Source organism: Tamandua tetradactyla, chromosome 1, assembly GCF_023851605.1.
Source record: "Tamandua tetradactyla isolate mTamTet1 chromosome 1, mTamTet1.pri, whole genome shotgun sequence".
Lineage (NCBI taxonomy): Eukaryota > Metazoa > Chordata > Mammalia > Pilosa > Myrmecophagidae > Tamandua > Tamandua tetradactyla.
The window spans coordinates 141,699,219-141,719,618 of NC_135327.1; the positions used below are offsets into that span (position 1 = coordinate 141,699,219).

General features: G+C 38.8%; 1 protein-coding gene across 11 annotated transcripts in view; it reads right to left on the reverse strand.

Moving 5' to 3' along the window:
* Positions 1-20,400, reverse strand: part of RELN (reelin) — a 530,878-nt gene that overhangs the window by 54,458 nt on the left and 456,020 nt on the right. For all 11 annotated transcript variants that reach the window (XM_077158967.1, XM_077158900.1, XM_077159048.1 and 8 more), the window contains 4 exons: positions 19,335-19,593; positions 18,253-18,502; positions 14,488-14,656; positions 460-600 (listed from right to left, as the gene is read on the reverse strand). In XM_077158967.1, the coding sequence (XP_077015082.1) occupies positions 460-600; positions 14,488-14,656; positions 18,253-18,502; positions 19,335-19,593 (819 nt within the window). The remainder of the gene's footprint in view (positions 1-459; positions 601-14,487; positions 14,657-18,252; positions 18,503-19,334; positions 19,594-20,400) is intronic.

The window sequence follows — 20,400 nt, forward strand, 5'->3', positions numbered from 1 at the left end:
CGAAGCCTCTCCATCGCATACAGCTGGTTAATTGACCAGGCATTTATAGACTTTCTAATGCAACAACACTGGAATATTAAAGGAGTAATGCAGCTCACTATACATATTCAGACCTAAGTGAGAAGATTCTTATAATGTATTATTTTCAGTCAGAACACACTGAACTCCTGAACCTCTTCTAATGTTTTTTTCAAGCCTCAAGTGGATCATGGAAACACAGAAGGAAATAAAATATAGTCAATTACAATTCACCTTCTCTTGACAAGATAGCTATTGTTACTCTTAGCAGGAAAGAAGATACAATATCCATCAATCCTACAGTGAACTCAGTATTATATTTTAGGAACAAATATATAACATAAAGTAGCTTGGGAGTGATTCAAAACCAGTTTCAGAAAAGTCTCTTGGCTGGAATGTGAGCAAGGAACTTTCCACAGAAGGAAGGAAAAAACCACTTACATGCAGTTTCCTTGGATGCACCTCCCATGGCCACTGCACATATCTATGCAGCCATCCCCAATATAGACATTATCTATTGCCCATGTCTGCTGCTTGTCAAAAGGAGCTGGTTGATGCCAACGGAAACGAGTGGCTTGGGACCTTTGAAGGAGAAGAGAATTATAATGAAGGACACAGTGGAAAAGAGAATATGTTCTGGTATGCGTGAACATGTGCAGAGAGACATGCAACACTTGCAAATGCACACACACTCCCGCTCACGTTCTGGAAAGGTGGATTTCATTACTGCAATATTCTAAGCAAATTTTGGTTCACAAAACCAAGCCAAACCGAACTGCAATAGCTTGATAATACATTCTGGCCTAGTGATTTTTCTAAGTTTTATACAGACCAAAACAGAACCTGAAACTAGGATTAAAACCAGAAGCCCTAACAGAACAGTGAGTCTGGAATTTTGTGTAGGAACCACTGCAAGGAGATTCCAGGACTGCTGCTAACTAGCAAGTGCAAGTGAGGGAAAGGAGTCGTTCTTGAGCAGATGCAATCCTTCTGCTTTGACGTGGGAAGCAGGACACTGGGTGGATTTCAGCCCCTACCTGCTGCCCAAGGCCAGACACCTTTGTATAGGGAGCGGACTGCTCCATCTAACACAGTTTTCGGAATAATTCTGCCAATGAAGGCTATAAGAGACAGTACAAGTGTCAATGAAACCCTAGATAACTGGGATCAATGAAACTACATAATTGGACAGAAAAAAAAGAGAGGGTAATAAACAAATCCAGATTTACTTTCTATTGATTTAAAAGCAGTATGAATAAAACCAAAAGGTAGGTTTTCCATCCTAGGAAGAGAACTATGTTTGATATATATAGGCATTTTTAATGTACATACACTATAAATTGCACAGTTGCAGAGTATCTTTTTCAGAAAGACTAATAAACATGCTTTCAGAGGCACTAGATGGCAGTAAAACTCAAACAACGCCTTGAGGCTCTTGTAAGTTGAACATTAAAAGGCTTGTGAGGAAATAATTAGCCAAAGCAAGTTGTGTGTTTACTGATTAATATATATTTGTCATTAAGAGACCATAAGTCATTTGACTAAGGAATATCTCTTCTAGACAGGACAAAAAAAAAACAACAGCAAAGATTTTATATTTTTTAAATGAAAATATTTATAAAGTTTAGGAAACAGGGAAAAATTGATGAGTTATGAAGAGAGCTAAATTTTTCACTATGAGAATAAACAGTTCAATTTAAGAACTGTTTACTGAACTTCTATCATTAACTGTTTCCTCCACAACACTTCTTGCTCCCCAGCTCTCACATATTCCACCTAGAGTAATTCTTTTTAAATACCAATCTATACTTCCTATGGCACGTGAACCCCAACCCTCCACATGGCCCATGAGGCTCTGCAGGGAGCTGGGCGCTCTCCTCTCCTCCCTCATCCAGGCACTCCCCCGGCCCCAAGGCACTGTTCCTTCTCTCAGTTTCCAAAGCACATCAAATTTCCCCCTCTTCTGCCTGCATGTCCTGCCTCTTTGTGCCTCCTTAACCACTATGTGTCCTCAGGTCTCAGCTAGAATGTCTGGTCCTCACAGAGATATCTTCTCCCTGATCCTTAAAACATTTGTTGGGGGGGATGCATGGTCCGGGAATGGAACCCAGGTCTCTTACAAGGAAGGCGAGCATTCTACCACTCAACCACCAGTGCACCCACTCCCTGACCCTTTTTTTTTTTTTTTTTTTTTTTTTTTTTTTTTTTTTTTTTTTAAAGGAAAGACAGAGAGAAGGAAGGAAGGATAGAAGGAAGGAAGAGAGGAAGAAAGGGAAACATCTTTTAAACATTTTCTTGTTTTATTGTGTTTTGTTTCTCCGTTTTCGTTACATGGGCTGGGGCCGGGAATCGAACCGAGGTCCTCCGGCATAGCAGGCAAGCACTTTGCCCGCTGAGCCACCGCGGCCCGCCCCCTGACCCTTTTTTAAATGATTTTTCATGTTTTTCTCTGTCACAGCAAAACCTCTTCTTTTTCTTTACAGTATTTATTGCAATTGCAACTGTAAGTTTATTTGCATACTTATTTGTTAAATGTCTGTCTCAGTGAGTTACAAGGGTTTGGAGTTACTCCCTTTTTGTTTTACATTGCGCAGTGCACAGTTCGCCCAGGGCTTTGCAGGTGTGTACAGGTGCAGGAAATTATTACCCAGGGGCCACCACCATTCTCACAGGAAGTCATGTGAAGAAGCTCCTGGAGTTGTGTAACTACGTGGCCCTGTGATCAGTTCATTTTTATGACTAAGTTTACTAATAGCTATGCCTATTTATATACAGCAACATCTTAGAAATGACACTGTAGAACACCGTATTGCCATAGCACATTGTTACTTACAGTCTGAACATTAGTCAAAATAGTTTTATTCTTTTAGATTTTAAGTTTCTGAAGGGCAGGGAATATCTCATATTGTTTTATATCCTCAGTGCTTATAGTAGTAAAATGTCCTTGTTCATTAAGATATGTTTGTATCATAAACATATTTCATCAAAGGTTTTATCACCCTATACTAAAAGTGCCTTTTAATACATATTTATATATAATATTCTATATTATATTATATTTAACATATATTATTTATGTTTCCTCTATTATATCACACTTCTTGTCATTTTATTGTCAGTGACACCTATAGGTCGTGCTTTATAAAATTTACTGAAAGAATATTACATTAATAACAATAAAAATGCTCAGGAAGAGTCAAATAAGGTGCTTCTTTTAAGGTGGACAGGTAGGATTGGTGGTCAGCTGTGGAGGGAGCAGAGATTTAAAGAAGGAAGAGAATTTCCCAGGGGTTAAGAGGTGGCAAGAACTGCTTAGCAGGTGGTGCCTGATCATGGCTGTGTATAATTACAGTCTGTACAAAAACTTAACAGAGAGATTATATAGGAGATTTAAGACTGAGATGGATTACTGGCGTTAGCAGCTTTATGGGGACTCCCAACTCTGACATTTTCAGTTTGTATGACGCTGTGACATTCTCCACAGAAAAGGAAACAGTGGGAGACCATACGTAGAGTGTACTAAAAAAGAAGTTGGACAAAAGGAACAAAGATAAGTGAGGGTTCTAATCTGTACCCTGGCACCAGTAAATTCTACATCCATGGTGAGTAACTTAACATATTTAATTAAGGGGTTAAATTAGATTATTTCTAAGGTCCTTCTCAAATGTGATTTTATATGCTCAAGAATAAATAAAATACAGGGAAACTTTTGCTATAAAACATTTTTATAAGAAAAGGAAGAACTTTCACTAAGGAGAAAATTGGAATATAAGTTAATAATGAAAGTCTGGAAGTTAACTGCTGGGACTCCTTATGCCAGACTCTGTCACAGCTTCACTATGTAAGGGGGCCAAATTGCTTCATGTTTATGTGCTGACATTTCCCAGTCTGTAAAACTAGAATACTACTACCTGCCTCACAAGGGTGTAGTGAAAATTAATTAGTTCGTGTTCACCAAGGCCCATGAGTGCCTTGGCGAAGTCCCCCAGCAAGTGTCACCATTCATCCCAAAGCTTCCCTCTAATGACAACTCCACCTGCTGCTGCTTCTTGGAGTCCGGAGTAGGGTTGGGAAGATGGCCCCAGAGCGCATCTCTTTTCCACCACCTTGAAATCTCTCCCCTCACTTCTTTCCTGAATTTAGACTATTTCTTCTCCACCTAAAGCACATAGTAAGTGCCACCTAACTGTGGCTTAATTAATAAATATCCACTGCTCAGCAGTTAAGAATGATACTGCCAGTAGGATGGTTTTCATCATTGTTCTTGCTAGGTGCCTTTCCTCTCTTCTAACAGCTTTCGATGGACATTTCTGAGTCTTTGTTTCTGCTCCTTTCTGCAGGATGAGGCTGTCTAACTATGAGTCTTTGTCATTATCAATCATCATCAGGAAAGCAAGCCCTTTGAGTGGAACCAGATGTAATTTAAAAAAAAAACCTTTTCATTCTTCCCTATCATTTCCTTTACTCTAAAAAAGATACATAAAATATTTAGGGCTAGAAAATGTAGGCCAACCTTCCCACTCCATCACTGAAGAAGTTGAGACCCAGTGACCTAGTCACAGACTGATTCATAACAAAACCGAGACAAGGTGAGGATCTCTTGGTTCATTATTACTCTCTGCATTATCATTAAATACAAATTTTAAAACTCTATCTCAATCTCTACAAAGTCATCTTACCCCTAACATTACTCCTAAATATGCACAGTTGTTCAGCTCTGTAAGGCTTTGGGTATTGCTGTTGTATGTATACACTGTATTTAATCTTGAGTTCTGCAAGTCAGTCTCATAGCTGAGGCATTTAGTCTTCAGTGTTTGAGTGCAATGCCTGACCCATTTCAAACTGTATCTTAAATCTGAATTGCTAGCCAAGACCCTCCCTTTATATTTGACACAAATTTCCCTCTATTAGTCTACATTTCTGTTAAACAAAGATAGAGAATTCTCAAGAGGATATAAAATGACCAATAAGCACATGAAAAGATGCCCAACATCATTAGCCATTACAGAAATGAGAACTAATGTGTATGATACAACTTCACACCCACTAGAATGATTAAAATAAAAAAGATAGACAATAACCAGTGTTGGTGAGGATGTGGATAAACTGGAATCCTCATACGTTGCTGGGGGGAATGTAAAATAGTGCAGCTGCTTTAGAAAACAGGTTGTCAGTTTCTCAAAATGTTAAACACAGAGTTACCATAGGACCTAGCAATTCTATTCCTAGGTAGATACCCAAGAGAAATGAAAACACACTTTCATAGAAAAATTTGTACACTAATATTCATACAACATCATTCATAATAGGCCAAAGGTAAAAACCCAAATGTCCACCAACTGATGAATGAATAAATAAAATGTGGTATATTCACACACTGGAATACTGTTCAGCAATAAAAAGGAATGAAGTTCTGATAAATAATCCAACATGGATGACTGTTGATGCAAAATGAGAGAAGCCAGTCACAAAACAAACACATTACATGATTCTGTTTATATTAAGTTTTCAGAATAGGCAAATACAAAAAGTAGATTAGTTCTGCCTCTGGCTGGGGTGGGGGATTAGAAATGACTGCTAATGGGTAGAGGGACAAAATGTTCTAAAATTAGGTCATGATGGGTGGGCAACTGTGACTCAGTGGCAGAGTTCTCGCCTGCCATGCCGGAGACCCGGGTTCGATTACTGGAGCCTGTCCGTGTTAAAAAAAAAACAGATCATGGTGATGACTGCACAACATTGTATTTTTTTTTTTTTTTTTGGTGCATGGTCCAGGAATCGAACCCGGGTCTCCTGCATGGAAGGTGAGCAGGCTACCACTGAACCACATGTGTACCCCCTTGTAAGTTTTTTAAATGACAAAAACCACGCTGAATTGTACACTTTGTATAGATTGTATGTGATATGAATTACATCTCAATAAAGCTGTTTTGTAAAAGTGACAAATATTAGTTACAGGAGGCCATTGTTAAAATGCAACTTTTCCTCAGGAATACTAATCACGCATTCAGTTGGAAGTTCCTTATTAAGTGTACATAGAAAGGGAGTCTTCTGGGGCCAAATTTGTTTGCTGAACTAAGTTCAGGTGAGTCTGCCCCTGTGCTGAGGGGCCCTGAAAGGACCTGAGTAGACGGCAGAGGCAGCCTCTGAGAAATACGTGGAGCAGGCTTGGCCTTGCTGTTACTGGCACATGAGAAGGTGGATATGCGAAGGCAGCGGTGACCATATCTTCAGTACACCTTTACATTCCAAGCCCAGGTGTCAGTACAGCAGACTGCTCCTAGAAGCAGGAGTATACTCCAGAGCTGTGGACAGCTTAACAGCCTTGCTCAGGACACATCTTTCTAGTGCAATATGCAGTGATATATTACAAACTATTTGTGCATTCAAGGTTCATTGTGCAGTGATTATGAATGAAAATGCATCAGACAAAATATTTCCCTATAACTTTTACTTAGTACTCTTACATTTCCTGTCTGTATTGTCCATAGCCACTAACAAAGATGCTCCTTTTGGTGCTCCTGTCTTTAATCTTTGAACTGAGTCTCAGGCCCTTCTATTAAGCAAACTGAAGTAGCCTGTGGCTCCTAGGACAAGGGTCCGCCAAGAAAGGCTGGAAAGATCCCAGGGTTGGAGAAAAAGCATATCGCACAAATGGGCAGATGGCCACAGCCAATGACCAACAGAAGAGAGCTGGAGAAAAGTAAGTCTAGAGGGAGTCACAATCTTCGGTCCAGGGCTATGAATGAAGCACTCTAAAGTGGAGGGACATCTGACTAGTATGCACAAAGACCCTGCCCTAGGCTAGGTTCTCATGAAGAAGACATTAACTATGAACAAAAGAGGGAAAGTACACTTTCTGGTGGAAATGAGGGGGTGACTCTCAGAGACTGTCTTGCACAATTCACACATTCCACAGATGTGGAGACTGCCAGCCAGAGAGAGGGACCCACTGAAGGTTAGCAGTCACTTAGCCTTAGAGCTGAATCTAGAACCAGCATCTCCTGACAGCACATTATTGCTGGAGTTATGCTGCTGAGAGAACCACTGGAATTCACAAAGCGAATCTGCTTTCTTTGCCAGAGGCAGAAGAATCCTGGTTGTCCTGGATGACAGGCAAATGCTAGAAGATAACAGATCTGACAGCTAGCAGGGAGGGGTTGCTTAACTTAAGTATCACATATCTTGTGGTAAGAAAATTTTCTCTTGGCAATTGTGTTAGTTTGCTAAAGATACCAGAATACAACACACCAGAGGTGGATAGGCTTTTACTAAGGGGATTTATGTAGTTAAAACGTTATAGTTCTTCAGAAGAAAGGCAGCTAGCTTTCATTTGCGGTTCTCTATTACATGTGAAGGCATCTGGTGACGTCTGCTGTCTTTCTCTCCTGGATTCTGGGTTCCAATGGCTTTCCCCAGAGCGATTCCTTTCTGCATCTCCAAAGGTCTGGGCTGAGCTGCGAATGCTGAGATGAGGTAGGCTGAGCTGCTAGCTCTCTTCTGACCTCTCTCTTTTAAGCCTCCAGCTAATTAAATTAAACCCCACTTGCTGTGGAAAGCACACCCCTTAGTTGACTGCAAATGTAATCAGCCATAGATTAATTTCACATACTGATACTTTAAGTCCACAGCAACAGAACAACGGGACATCATCACCTGGCCAAGTTGACACCTGAACCCAACTACCACAGTGATTATAATTAACACTGGGAATTTATAGGACACTGAAGAGACTGGGGCTTTATGGGGTTTTTAGTTAACATTAATCTGTCCATGGAAGAATGTGAACTGCCATTTGATTATCCTTTCTCCTCAATTTCTTATAATATACTCAGGGCTGAATAATTGCATGAGAGGAGAAATGTCTGGACTATGGGATATGACAAAACAAAGGTGATCAAGTTCTCATAAGGTAACCAATATCCTTCATAATAACTCTCTGGAACTAAGGTATAGAGCATATTACAGAGTTAACACTAGAAAAATTTAAATGAGCCGCCCCACACGGCCTTTCTTTCTTTCTTGATAGCGAAAAATAGAGAGGTTTGGAATAGTCCTGGTCAAGTCACTGAGCGATTTTTCTTGGGGAAAATCATATAACTTCCTTGTATCTTAGTTCCCATCTTACAAAAGGGAGGCAGAGGAATTTACAAGCTAAAGGAGATTTAAAAGACATTTGAACCAATTATATTTATCTGTATTCTGATTTGAAGCAAACCCATTTTGTGAGATATACAGGGAAATTTGAATAGTATGTATTTGATGATAATAAGAAATTATCGTTAATTTGTTAGGTTTGATATTGAGTTATGCTTTTAACAGGTCCTCTTTTAGAGATACATACAAAAGTTTTACAGATGAAATGATATGATATCTTGGATTTGGTTCAAAATAATCTGTGAGTGGGGGTATAGATGAAACCAGGTTAGTAGTGAACTAACAATTATTGATTGGGTCATGAATGTTTAATTGTTGAAGTATACTACTCTAATTCTGTATGCTTGGATTTTCCATTCTAAAAAGTTAAATGAAATAGATAAAATTGAGCCCCAAATAATCTGTTGTCCCCCCAAACTCACAGTAAAATTCTGATTTGAAGTTTAAAAATAAAAGAGAATGCCTCTTTTTTTCCAGTTAAAATGAGGTGTATTATTTTTGCTGATAATTATTTATAATTTAAAATGATAAAACAATAGTGTTCTGAGGAAGTCCACTGAGGGCATCAAACACATATGGGCCCATCTTCCAAATACATTGCAAAGGAAATTTCCCATAACTTACAAAATACCTTTTCAATAGAGAAAGAATTATATTTAGTTGTGAAAACAAATCTTAGTAAACCATATGTAGCAGTATGTACAAAGTAAACAAAATCTCAAATTCTCTGATAAAACTTTGGCAACAATGTTGACAAGTGATAAAGCTTAGAAGGCATACAGAATTTCTGGAGATATTTTCATTTTCCATTGTAGTGGAAATGGAAAGTAGATTTAATTTGTTTTAACATAATGTTAAAATATATATTAACATGTTCACTACGTGAAAAGCAACAGTATCATGGCTAGACACTGACACTATTATTATTATGCTAGAATAAAACTAATTCCTTTTTTGCAATCTTAAAAGACCAGCAGAAATTGGGTCAGCTAATAGCAGTGGTTTTCAAAGCATAAAAATGATGCATAAGAACTTGGATTTGTAAGAGCAGTCTAATCCTTCCTTGACTTTGTAGAAAATTTTAACAAGATGTTCACTAATGTGAATGCCTGTAAGAAGTCTTTCAAAAGATTCTGTGAAGTTGGAAGTAACAATGGAGTTAAATCAAGTACATGGGAAGTTTTAAAGAATTTCTCCTTAAAAATGAACTTGAAGCTTTTTAGAATATTTCTCAATGAAGAACTCCATAAATACTATGCTTCGTTACTAGGTTCTCTTAGAATAAGTACTTTTCTCTGTTTGCAGTTATAGTAGGTAGAACATTTCCTCCTTGCAAATTTGTTTGACTGCAAAGAGCTATAGCCTTCCCTTACCCCACCCCATCATGCCAATCCTCGCGCAAACTTCTTGCCCTTTCTTGTGTTTATCTCCTTTCTGGAAACTTCCTGCAAATATTAAGTAGCTTCTATATTCTGGCTAAAAGCACCTGGCTTCCAAAGTGTTGCAGTTAATCTTTAAAAACGGTGGTATCAGCTAGGGCATTTGGGTTAGTAGAAGGGAATGGATCAACTTCAAACTGTGACTTAAAATAGCCAAGTCACACCTGAGCCTACTAATGGTAGCCCCCTGCTCCCTTTCTTGGTGGCATTGGGTTACCTGCCCTTCCATTCCCTCACCCCATTCTCAGGTGACATTTCAAGAACCCATGCCAGCTGAGTTACTTGTTATTTTTAGGTTTGGGGTTAGTAAAGAGAAGGAGGCAGATGCAGATCAGGGGCTATGAAAGTGATTTTGGCATCTCCCCATCCGGTTTTTTGGTCTCTTTCAAGAACTCCTGGCATTCCTCCCTTCTCATTTCTTTCAGGACCTATCTCTTAGGCAAGTGATAAAGACACAATGTTAATATCACAGTTAAGCCCCTGAACTCTGGGGCCAGACAAGCTGTTTGTCTCCAGTATATTACTGATACTGTTCCTCTGAAAGCTGCTGATTGCCTTCTTATTAAGAAGTCAAATAAATTCATTGTGAAAATTTGTTCTTTATGACTGTAGCATTTGTCATGGCCTCCTCTTCTTGCTTGATACTCTTTTCTCACTTGACTTCTGGATACCATGTTATTCTGATTCTTCTTTTACTTCCCTAACTGCATCCTCTTGGTTCCTTTGCTAGATATTTCTGTTTATTTTGTTCTTAAATTTAGGGGTCTTATCTTTTATTCTTAAATTCTCTCCAATGGAGAGCTGGTTCAATTTTATGGCCCTGCCTTCCACCTCTAAGCTTATGCCTCTAAGTATATTATTTTCCCTGGGCTCATATCTTCATCTACTCTGTCAAATGTATGTTACTGTTTATATGTCTAGCCATTACATATAATTCAGCATCATTTAATTAAATTTGCCTTATTGTCCCTTCTGGAATCAACTTTACATCTCTCCTCACTTTTTCTAACCGTTCTCCCAGGTTTTAGACTTTACAGCCATCTCTTGATGTGTGGAATGGGGAGGGAGGAGTTAGTATTGCGTTTTATCAATAATTCCTTTGAAACATCCCATTATATCCACCTCATTGTCTCCATATTACTCATGTACAGCCCACAGCCCTGGTCTTCGTTACTTCATGCATGGGTTATTATCACAATACCTTACGTGAGTCTCTCTGTTCTCCCATTTTTTTTCTTAGAAGAATATTCTGGGCTACCATAGTTCATTTTCCTATAAGTCCAAACTCCTCTGCCTTTGTAGCAATGCTTGATATAAATTAACCCACCTCTACAAATAACATTCTTCCCACCAATTCCATATACAAGCATTCTTAATCACTATCTCCTGAGCTCCTCCCAGCTCAAGTACAAGTGTCCCTGCTTTTGTTTACATCCTTCCTCTGATTTAGAATGTTCGTTCCCTTACCCACCTAATTACTATTGTCCATGAAGACCAGGGTCCATTTCTTCCATGAGACTCTCTCTTACTCTAGCATTCAAAACCCCTTCCCGTCTCTCAACACCTATAGCATGTCTAGCCCACTGCTTAGTAAAGCTCTTAATTATATATAGCCTGTAGTATTTCTAGGTTGTTCCTTAGGTATTTTTCTCATCTTCCCCAAGCAGATTGCAGTTTCCCAGGGCAGTGCCCTACCAACGTCATGGGCTCGCTCTTAAGTTAAACTGTGACTTAGAAAGTCTTAGTTCAACTGAAGTTGAAGTCTGATAATAAGCTGTACTATGGTTAACTAGTGTGATTATGTGATTAGCTCATTTACACTTTTATAGATATTTACAATGTCCTGGTGCTTCCATGCACACTCATTTGATTTTTATATGGCAAAAAAGACTCTCCATTTTTCAGATGGGTAAACTGAAAATTAGAGAAGTGAAATGAGTTGCTTCAAAGCTCACAGCACTGAAAAGCCAGAGCCCTGCATTACATCACAATGCTTTTCATTAATTTTTTTTTGTCTTCCAAGAAGATATAACTTCACCAGTGTATATGACAAGGAATGGAGACTAAGATCCTATCTTCTCCAATTTATTTAGGTTTTAACATCGCAATGTCTGGAGCAGAGTGTGATTTATCTTGTGTCCCTTTCCAGGAAAAACTACAAGCATCCATTCAGTGTGCAACTCAGAAACCAAGGAGTCATCTCCAGCACTGTTCTTTCCCTCACTGTCCCAGTCCATTTCGTTATCCAGATCAGTCAATTTTGTTGCCTTCATATCTCTTGAATCTCTCTACTTCTTTCATTTCTGCTGTTGGCACTTAAGTCTAAACTACCAGCACTTCTTGCCTCTGTAAGACATGCCTTACAGCTACCCTCCAAATTTTTCTTCAGTTAGAATAAGCCTTTCTGAATGCAAATCTGGTTATGTCTCCCTATTCCCAAACCCTATAATAGGCATTTTAGTGTTCATTTAATAAATCCCCAAAGATTTATACCTTACAGTGCTTGTCATGTTCTGACACCTCTCACACCTCAATCTTCCTCTCTATATATACTTTCAGTATTTCAAATATGACTGGTTCTTCCCAGTATAGATCTGTTATCCTTACCTGAGCACTCATATGCTTCCTCTTCACCTAGTTAACTCCTATTCATCCTTCATGTCTTACCTCAATTATCCTTTTCTCTTGGAAGTGTTCCTGGACTTCTTCAACCAAATCAAATCTCCCTATGATATATAATCTCATTGTTTCATGTACCTGTCCTCTTCACTTATCATAGTTGTGATTTTATATTTACTTCTGCGATTACCAATGATTTCTGGTTAATAACTTTCTCTACCACTGAAAAACAAGTTCTTTGGACACAAGGAATCAGTTTAGCATCTCACATGGGGCTAGCACACAATTAAACACTTCAAAACACTTGCTTAATGAATAACCAAATGAATGAATAATCACCGCTGATAGCTACTTGCCATTTCAGTTTGGTGAATGGTTTGATGTCAATTTGTGGAAACCAACCTCATCTGACGTTCACTGTTCTTTTGCCAACAATGCTGGCCTCCCAGCCTGTGTTCATATGACCAATGAATGAGTGGACAAGCCTGAACCTGGCACATTGTCACAATCAGTCCCAACCCCTATCTAGCACATGGCTTTAACTTGTCAGCAGTCATGTTTATACAATGAGCTACAAACTGAAATCCTCCATTCTGACCTGCAGGGCAACATAAACATTGAATTTTGAACACAGTTCCAGAGAGTGAGGCAGTAGGTTTACCTTCAAGCAAGTAAACACTATATTTAAAATGTAACTGAATATAAGACTAGTCATCCATAGTGTAAATAAAAATCGTGTTTGGGGTACAGAGCTCTGAGATGGGCCTTTTGTTCTTATGATCTGTGGCATATAGCAGAGCACGGCGAGAAGTGGGCGACTTGGGCCCCGTCAATGTACATTTCTTTCTGAATTACCCAGAGGCCCTGGTTGTAAGGCAGGTCACCTTTAAGACCCATTTTATGGCACAAATTCTGATGGTTGTATAATAAACCAACTGTACATTTTCAATACAGTAACAGGAATGGAGGCTCATCCAATTTTTCAAATATCATTTAAAAGCGTCAAAATTCTTGCTGGTAGGTGCAAAAGACAATTAAAAGATAGATGAACAGATAAGGAATAATTACTTTTCTTGAGTAAAAGACTCAAGGGTATAACGACTAACTGGAGTAAATCTTAGAATGCTGCTCATTTGCAAAATGATATCAAGTAGCTGGGTAATAATTCCCAGAATTCATAAAGACTTAAAGGATTCCTGCCTTAATGGAGTTTTTTTCTATTTTACTTATTAAGATCACCTTAATAATTCATGTGTGGCAATACCTCTAATGAGCAACAAAATCTCACGTATCTCATTTAACCTTGGCAACTCTGCTGACAGCTAATATAGTCGCTCGCTTCTGAGCCAGCAATTGCTGAGCAGCCCTCGGCTGTTAGTAACTGAAACGATCCCATTTATGATTACCCCAAGAAAAGTTATGCCGTAGATAAATGGTTGAATTTTATGGCCATTTACTAGGAAGTTTTATTCATTCTTCATTTGAAGGAAGGTGACAGAACAATCATGAGTCCAAACTATTACTCCTGTGCCACGTTCTACAGGGGCTGCTTTGCTTTTTTCTTAACAGCAGCAACTGATCACCATTTTCTTCTAGGGAAAAGGAATTTCTACCAAGATTTTAAAGCTATTCTATGATTAGCATCAATTTTAGATGGCAAAAGACAGTGAGTCATATAAAACTATCCAGGGTATAGTATTAATACTAGACAAGGGTAATTCTCTGCTTTCCTCAAAACAGGAGTGCAAATGCACAGAATAATTTAGATTTAATTTCCTTATCAGCATTTATCAGGCAACTTTATTAAACCACCATTATTTCTTATAGACACAATTAATGAAGCACTTAGAATTTTTTCCACATAAAAGAATGCTTTAGGTGATAATTCTCAAGATATTTTTCAAAATAAAATTTCAAAAATGGACACTAATTTTAATACTAAATCCCATTTATATGACCCCACTCACTGTGATATTTACACTAGACAGACAGAAAAAAAACAGACTACATTTAAAGCTATTTGCAGCCAATGGGTCTATTTCAAATGACTTGCTCTTTGGCATACTTGAATTAAGTTGGAGAAACTTAGTGATCTAGCCACTATGTCGTTGCATATCCCATTTTTAATAAAATATTTGACTTAAAAGTAAATAAAGGCCTAGATTTTGGGAAAACACAGAAAAATATCACCACAAAAGCTGACATGCTAAATTATATCACATTTGGGTTCAGCGCATACAGAATACATCCATACCTGGTGTAAGGAGGGAGCGGCAGAGTGATTCTCGTCCACTTGTTGAAAGTATCCGACACTAGGATGCGCTGCAGATGATAACGACTGCATTCGACATTTGTAGGTAGACAGTCCTTTACCAATGGGTGCCAGGACAATCCAAGATCTACTGAATATTCCAACTCAATAGCTAAAACAGGAAGCATTATTCTGGCTATAAATACATGTCTGCAGACCCCAAAACCATAATTATCTATGCAATTAGGCAGGAAAATTATGTTTTCGTATGTTTTAATTTCAATCAAATGTCAATTTGATCCCCCCCATATTTATATTTTGTAGTTTGCAATGTTTCCTGTATTGATTTTCCCCTCTGCATGTTTTTAGTTATTATTTTTAACTTTCCATTTGGTGATCATTTTTCTTTTCTGGGGATATGGTCAACTGAAAAATGGACTAAATTTTTCAGAACCACTCCTTATTATGAGAAACTTAGAACAATCAAGGAAAATTATTGCTTATATGCAAAGTTACCATAGTTATAATTTATATATAATCATAATTTAATATATTATAATAGCTATAGTATATTACATAAATATATCACACAAAATATATAATTTACTATCTTATAATAAATGTAATTTAATTTATACATCCATTGTAAATTAATTTAATGGTTAACATATAAGTATAGATCTTAATTATAAAGATATTAAATTATGTTTTTAGTAATTTTTTTAAATAGTTAAAAAAAAAAAAACTTGAGCAGTCTTCTCAAATTTTAGCCATTCTGTAGGTATCCTGACCAACCAATGCCAATTTTGCTCATGGTATAGGTGAAACTTCCAAGAAATAGTAAAAATCACTTTTACCTATATATCTTGCTCTGCCATGTTATGGAATATACAGGAAATCAGAGGGGTGAGGAGATAGACTTAGGTCACGGAATTCATTACTTTTCAGATTGTGGGTCTATGGAAAGATATTTCTTTCTTCCTGTTCTCTACTTCTAAGGCATTCAATCTATACTCCCTGTCATATTTCTCTCTCCCGAGTTCCTTCTTAATGCTGTACAAACTGGCCTCAGCCCACACCTCTCTGCAGAAATTGCTTTCTCTGCGGCATTTGTTCTCAATCTTGGCTGCACACAAATCACCTGGGTACTTCTACAAACTACTGATGCCTGGGTCCCACCTCCAGAGATTCTGATTGAACTCTTCTGGGGCACAGCCAAGACAGGCAGAGCTGACAGCTCCCCGGGTAATTCTTCAGTGCAGCCAGCATGGGGTACACATACTGCTCTAAGGTTACTATGGCCCTTTTGTAGTTAAATACAATGACCTGGTCTCTCTTCATTGTACTCGTCCTCCCTACAGCACTGGACATTAGAGATTACTCCCTGGATCTCGAAATTTTATTTTACTTTGGCAGATGTGAATCCAAGTTTCTCCTTTGCTAACTAGTTCAGCTTTGGGCATTCTTCCAGACTCTGCTTCTGGCCTTCTTTCTATTCCATGTGTACACGCTTGGGTCTTCAACTATTCCCTCTGTGTCAGACTCTCCCAATCTTATGTCTCAAAAATTGATTCTATTCATTCAACAAATGTTTATTTAGTCAGGCACTGTGATGGACGCTGGGCGTGTAGTGATGAACAGTGTAGATGAAATTCCTGCTTTTTATATTCAATATCCTCCTTACTGAAGGACATCTCCACTTAGAACTACTTTCACCGAAACTTAACTCATGATTTCCCATCACAAATGAAAATCTTCTCTTAATTACCAAACTCTATCAATGGCAATACTATTACACTAGTTATCTGGGTTCAAAATTTACAAGCATTTCACTCCTCGCTGTCCTTCACTCCTGTGTTTAACCTGTCACACCTAGTCCTGAGGTGCACTGCTCTTTTCCTTTCTATTTGCATTGTCTCATATCAATTTTATCCATTTCATTTCTCTTCATGCCCCCTAGTCCAGGTCTTCATCACCTCCTACAGAGATACCACTGTGGCTTTTTTACTGGGATTCTTTCCTTTCCTCCTTCATCAATAACTGAAACATAGTAAGTCACTCCCTTGCGTGTGTACCCTCCTATTCTTGACCTAATCAAGCACAAAATCATGTGCCTAGCTTTAAGGCCCTTCATAATTTGTTGCCAAATCCACTTGATTCTTTCCTCTTTCATTTTATGGTTCCGTTTAACCTCTCTCAGGAGGCTGCAGCAGCCTATGGTAGAAGGTACACGTGGCAATGTTTATGAGGATAGACTTTCAGTCCTGGTGCTCCTGCTGTCAACTCACTTCTTTAGGTTCTCACTGAACTCCTACGTTAATGAGGAAGTAGGAGTACAGGACCTAAAAGTACATTTCAGCTTTCATTGTCAATGCTTTCTGCTCTACTCCATTCGATGCCAACACTGCCTGGTCAGGCCAGTCTGCTCATTGTTTCCCCATGAACCAGGGAACCCCCCACCTTTGTTTCTCCGCTATGCTACAAACCCAGTTCAGCTTGTCCTCTCTTCTCGGTCCACTCTTCAAATTTGCTTTCATCATCAAGAAGCAGTTAAGACTCTGCTCCTTTTGGAAATCCTCTCTAATTGCTTAGATTGACCATCCATTGTTCAACTCTCTCTCTCCTTGGAACTCTCATTACATTTCTCATCAGTACTCCATAGCACTTGACTTAGTCAATTATTAAACTCCAACTTTTTAAAGCATCCCTTCAGCTAGGCAGCATAACCTACTGGATGCAGGATGAATACTTTACTCTTTATTCTGTTCCATTTTCTCTTTTCCAAGTTCTACCCCCACTACCTTGTCTAGTGTTGACTGATCGATAGAGTCTGAGGTAGGATGAGGACTTCTGGGATTCCTCCTAAGATATCCCCATCATGTAGCAGAAATACAAAAATCTGGATTCCATGGGGCCTTGGAAGAAACCAAATTTCTCAGATTTGGGCCCGCCAGAGTCTCAAATGGAGCAAAGCCTTGTGAACACTGTAGTTTGGATCGCTTAGAAAAAGAATGATATGGATGGTGAAAGACTAGGAGACCCCAAGAATACTGACAGGTCTGTCAGTTCAGATAAAGGGTCCAAATACATAATGAAATCAGTATGTATTTCTTCCAAGATAGGGCCATGTGTGCATGAGTGCATATGGTATGTGTGGATGAGTGTGTGTGCACATGTGTGTGCAACCTGGGGGATGCAAATTGGTCAATGAGGGTTGCCTAGAATAAGCTATGACCCACAAAGTATAAGGGAAGACGGGAACAGCATAATTTCATCACTGATTACTGGGGAGGTGGAAAAGAGACAATAGCTGGACTAATCTAAAGCCCCATGAATTAAAATCCACATGTATAAAAATAAATGTATAAATCTTATTACTTAATTCTAGAGTTCCATACGCAATGAGAACCTTGAATGGAAAACTGTCACAAGAAAATGCATTGAATATAGATATATTTTTCAAGTCTGCTACTAAAAACAGGTATATTTTGCAAGTCTGATATGAAGATATGTGGATTTACAAAAAGATAAACTGGGGACTATGTTATTTACTTTATAAAGGAGAGCTTCATGTACACCTGCTCACATCCTGATGCTTTGAAAAAATCAATTCACAAACATCATTTTCAAGAATACAGCTATGGTTTGACTCAAAGTGCAGTTGTGTGTTACTTATGGACTCATCAGAGGTGCAGAATAGTCCTTTGACCAAGGCAGCCATAGATGCCCATTTGCATGCCTCTGTCTATCTGGAAATAGAATACTTACCATAACACGAGTCTGTGACAGAGCAGGAGGCAGCAAAGTCTATCTGTAAGAATGAATCCTCATTCACGGCAATATCTGTGGTGACCACATAACGGGTGCTGGCCTTTTCAATGAAGACCAGAGCATCCCCAGTAGAGCCACACACAGGCATCTTGGTGCCTCCAGGGTGAAGCAGCCATTTCCTACTATCCAGAGTTGTGAAATCGTCTTCTAAAACTGTATTACCGGAAATATTTCCTCCAATAAGAATCTGAAATGTATTTTTAAAAAAATAAATTTTTTATTTGATTTCAAGATACAGGAAAGCTCAGTCTTTTGTTTTTGTCAACCTGTTCAGAACTGGCATAATACAGCAAGCTTAATGTCAGGGGACCTTTCAGAAAGTTGTTGTTTATGTGTTCTCCTCGCCCATCTGGCAAGGAGCTACTGAAAACAAATCAAAGGATTGACAAAACCATTCACAGACTTAATGGGCCAAATTCTGCCTTTGGAAACCACATGTACTCAAGCTGGGAAAGCAAAATTTGGCTCACGCTTGATTGTTTCGTATTTAAAATTTCTATTTAAGGAAACTTGTACCCTATACCATTTCAGTTTCTTTCTTTGCTTGGACTTTACTGTTAACAGGTTCTTCGAATTCTATTTGATGCACATTGTATTATGTATGAAGATCCTTTAGGACAGTCCATAAGGAATGCTGGGGAAATTTATGTTTTTCTTTAAAGGCTGGGAAAGAGGATTTGGGAACTAGTGCATGTGGCAGCCAATGCACATTTTCCTTTTCAGAGAATTATAACATTGTATCACGCTTGATAAAGTCCCTCCATCTATATGGCAGAATCCTCTGTGAGCACATCCTAAGCCTTCTGCTGTGTCCTTTGTTTTTATAAACTTAGGCAATGGAAGGAATAGAGAATAGAAGGAAATAAATGCCTTAGCTAAACTAGCTGTGTGCCCTCGGGCAATTACTCAACTGTTCTGGACTTCCTCTACCGAATGAGGGGACTAGACTAAATGCTATACTGAGGCCATATTCAGTTCAAGAGACAAAAATTAAAATAGTTAATCCTGAAGGGACTGACCTGGTCAATAACCCAAGGGCTGTAGAAGTGCCCATTTTCAGATGGCTGCCACCAGCGGAGGCGGGTAGAACCAGAACGGGCTTTCATGGGTATCTCCAGGGCAATGTACTTGCCCACGTTGCTGGAATTGCTGAAGAGGAACTCTTGGAGAAGATTCCATGAGAGGCCGCCATTGAGAGAATATTGTAGAAGCACAGGTTGGCTCCTGGGGTCTGGAACACCTTTACCACATCCTAGTCTCATGAAGAACTGCACAAACCTGACATTAGTAAATTTTACTGTAGAGTTTTACTTTAATGAACAGTCCACATCATTAACAAAAGATAAGCACACAGGGTAATATGGTGTGTATGTGTGTACATGGCTTTGATGAATATGATAATTTAATGAATGTTCCAAGCAAACATTTCAAAGACTGATTTCCCTTTTTAATGTGAAAGGGAGTTGATAAAATGTGAAGTCTGAAAAGAAGGCAATACCGTGTCCGTATTTATATCATGGTATGTTTTCTCAGAAGAGAGTCTGAGGGAAGTGACATTCATTGCACCCTTTGGCTCTTGTTTAAGAGGATGGAAAAGATCCATTCAAGGTTGGGAATGTGCAAATTTGGATTGTTCTCCTTAGTATGTGAAACTGGCAGAATATAAGTAATACAGTTTACACCACATTATTGGAAAGATCATCCATTCTCAGGTTTCACCAGTACTTTTTCATATGTTATGTCATTGGTTTTGGGATTACACATTTAAATTCAACACTTGTAGCGTCTCTTTGTGAAAGGCCAGACATCTTTTGGAAGATGTGTGTTAAGCCTGGCCCTCTTTTCTGTTTTGCGCTGGGGGCAAGGGAGCGTGAATATGGGGGGTTGGGGGGGGTGCACTGTGCCAGCCTCTGACTGTTGCTGGGTCTGGGGATTGATGATACTGGCCATCAAGTACTGTGGCGACCAGCCAGTGGGAGCCTTCCCAGCTGGCAGCGAAGTGGACAGAGTGGTAACAACCAGCTGGGGTGCCAATGAAAACTAGCTCACATGTTATCTTTGGCAGGCAAGCTGCTGGTGCCTGGT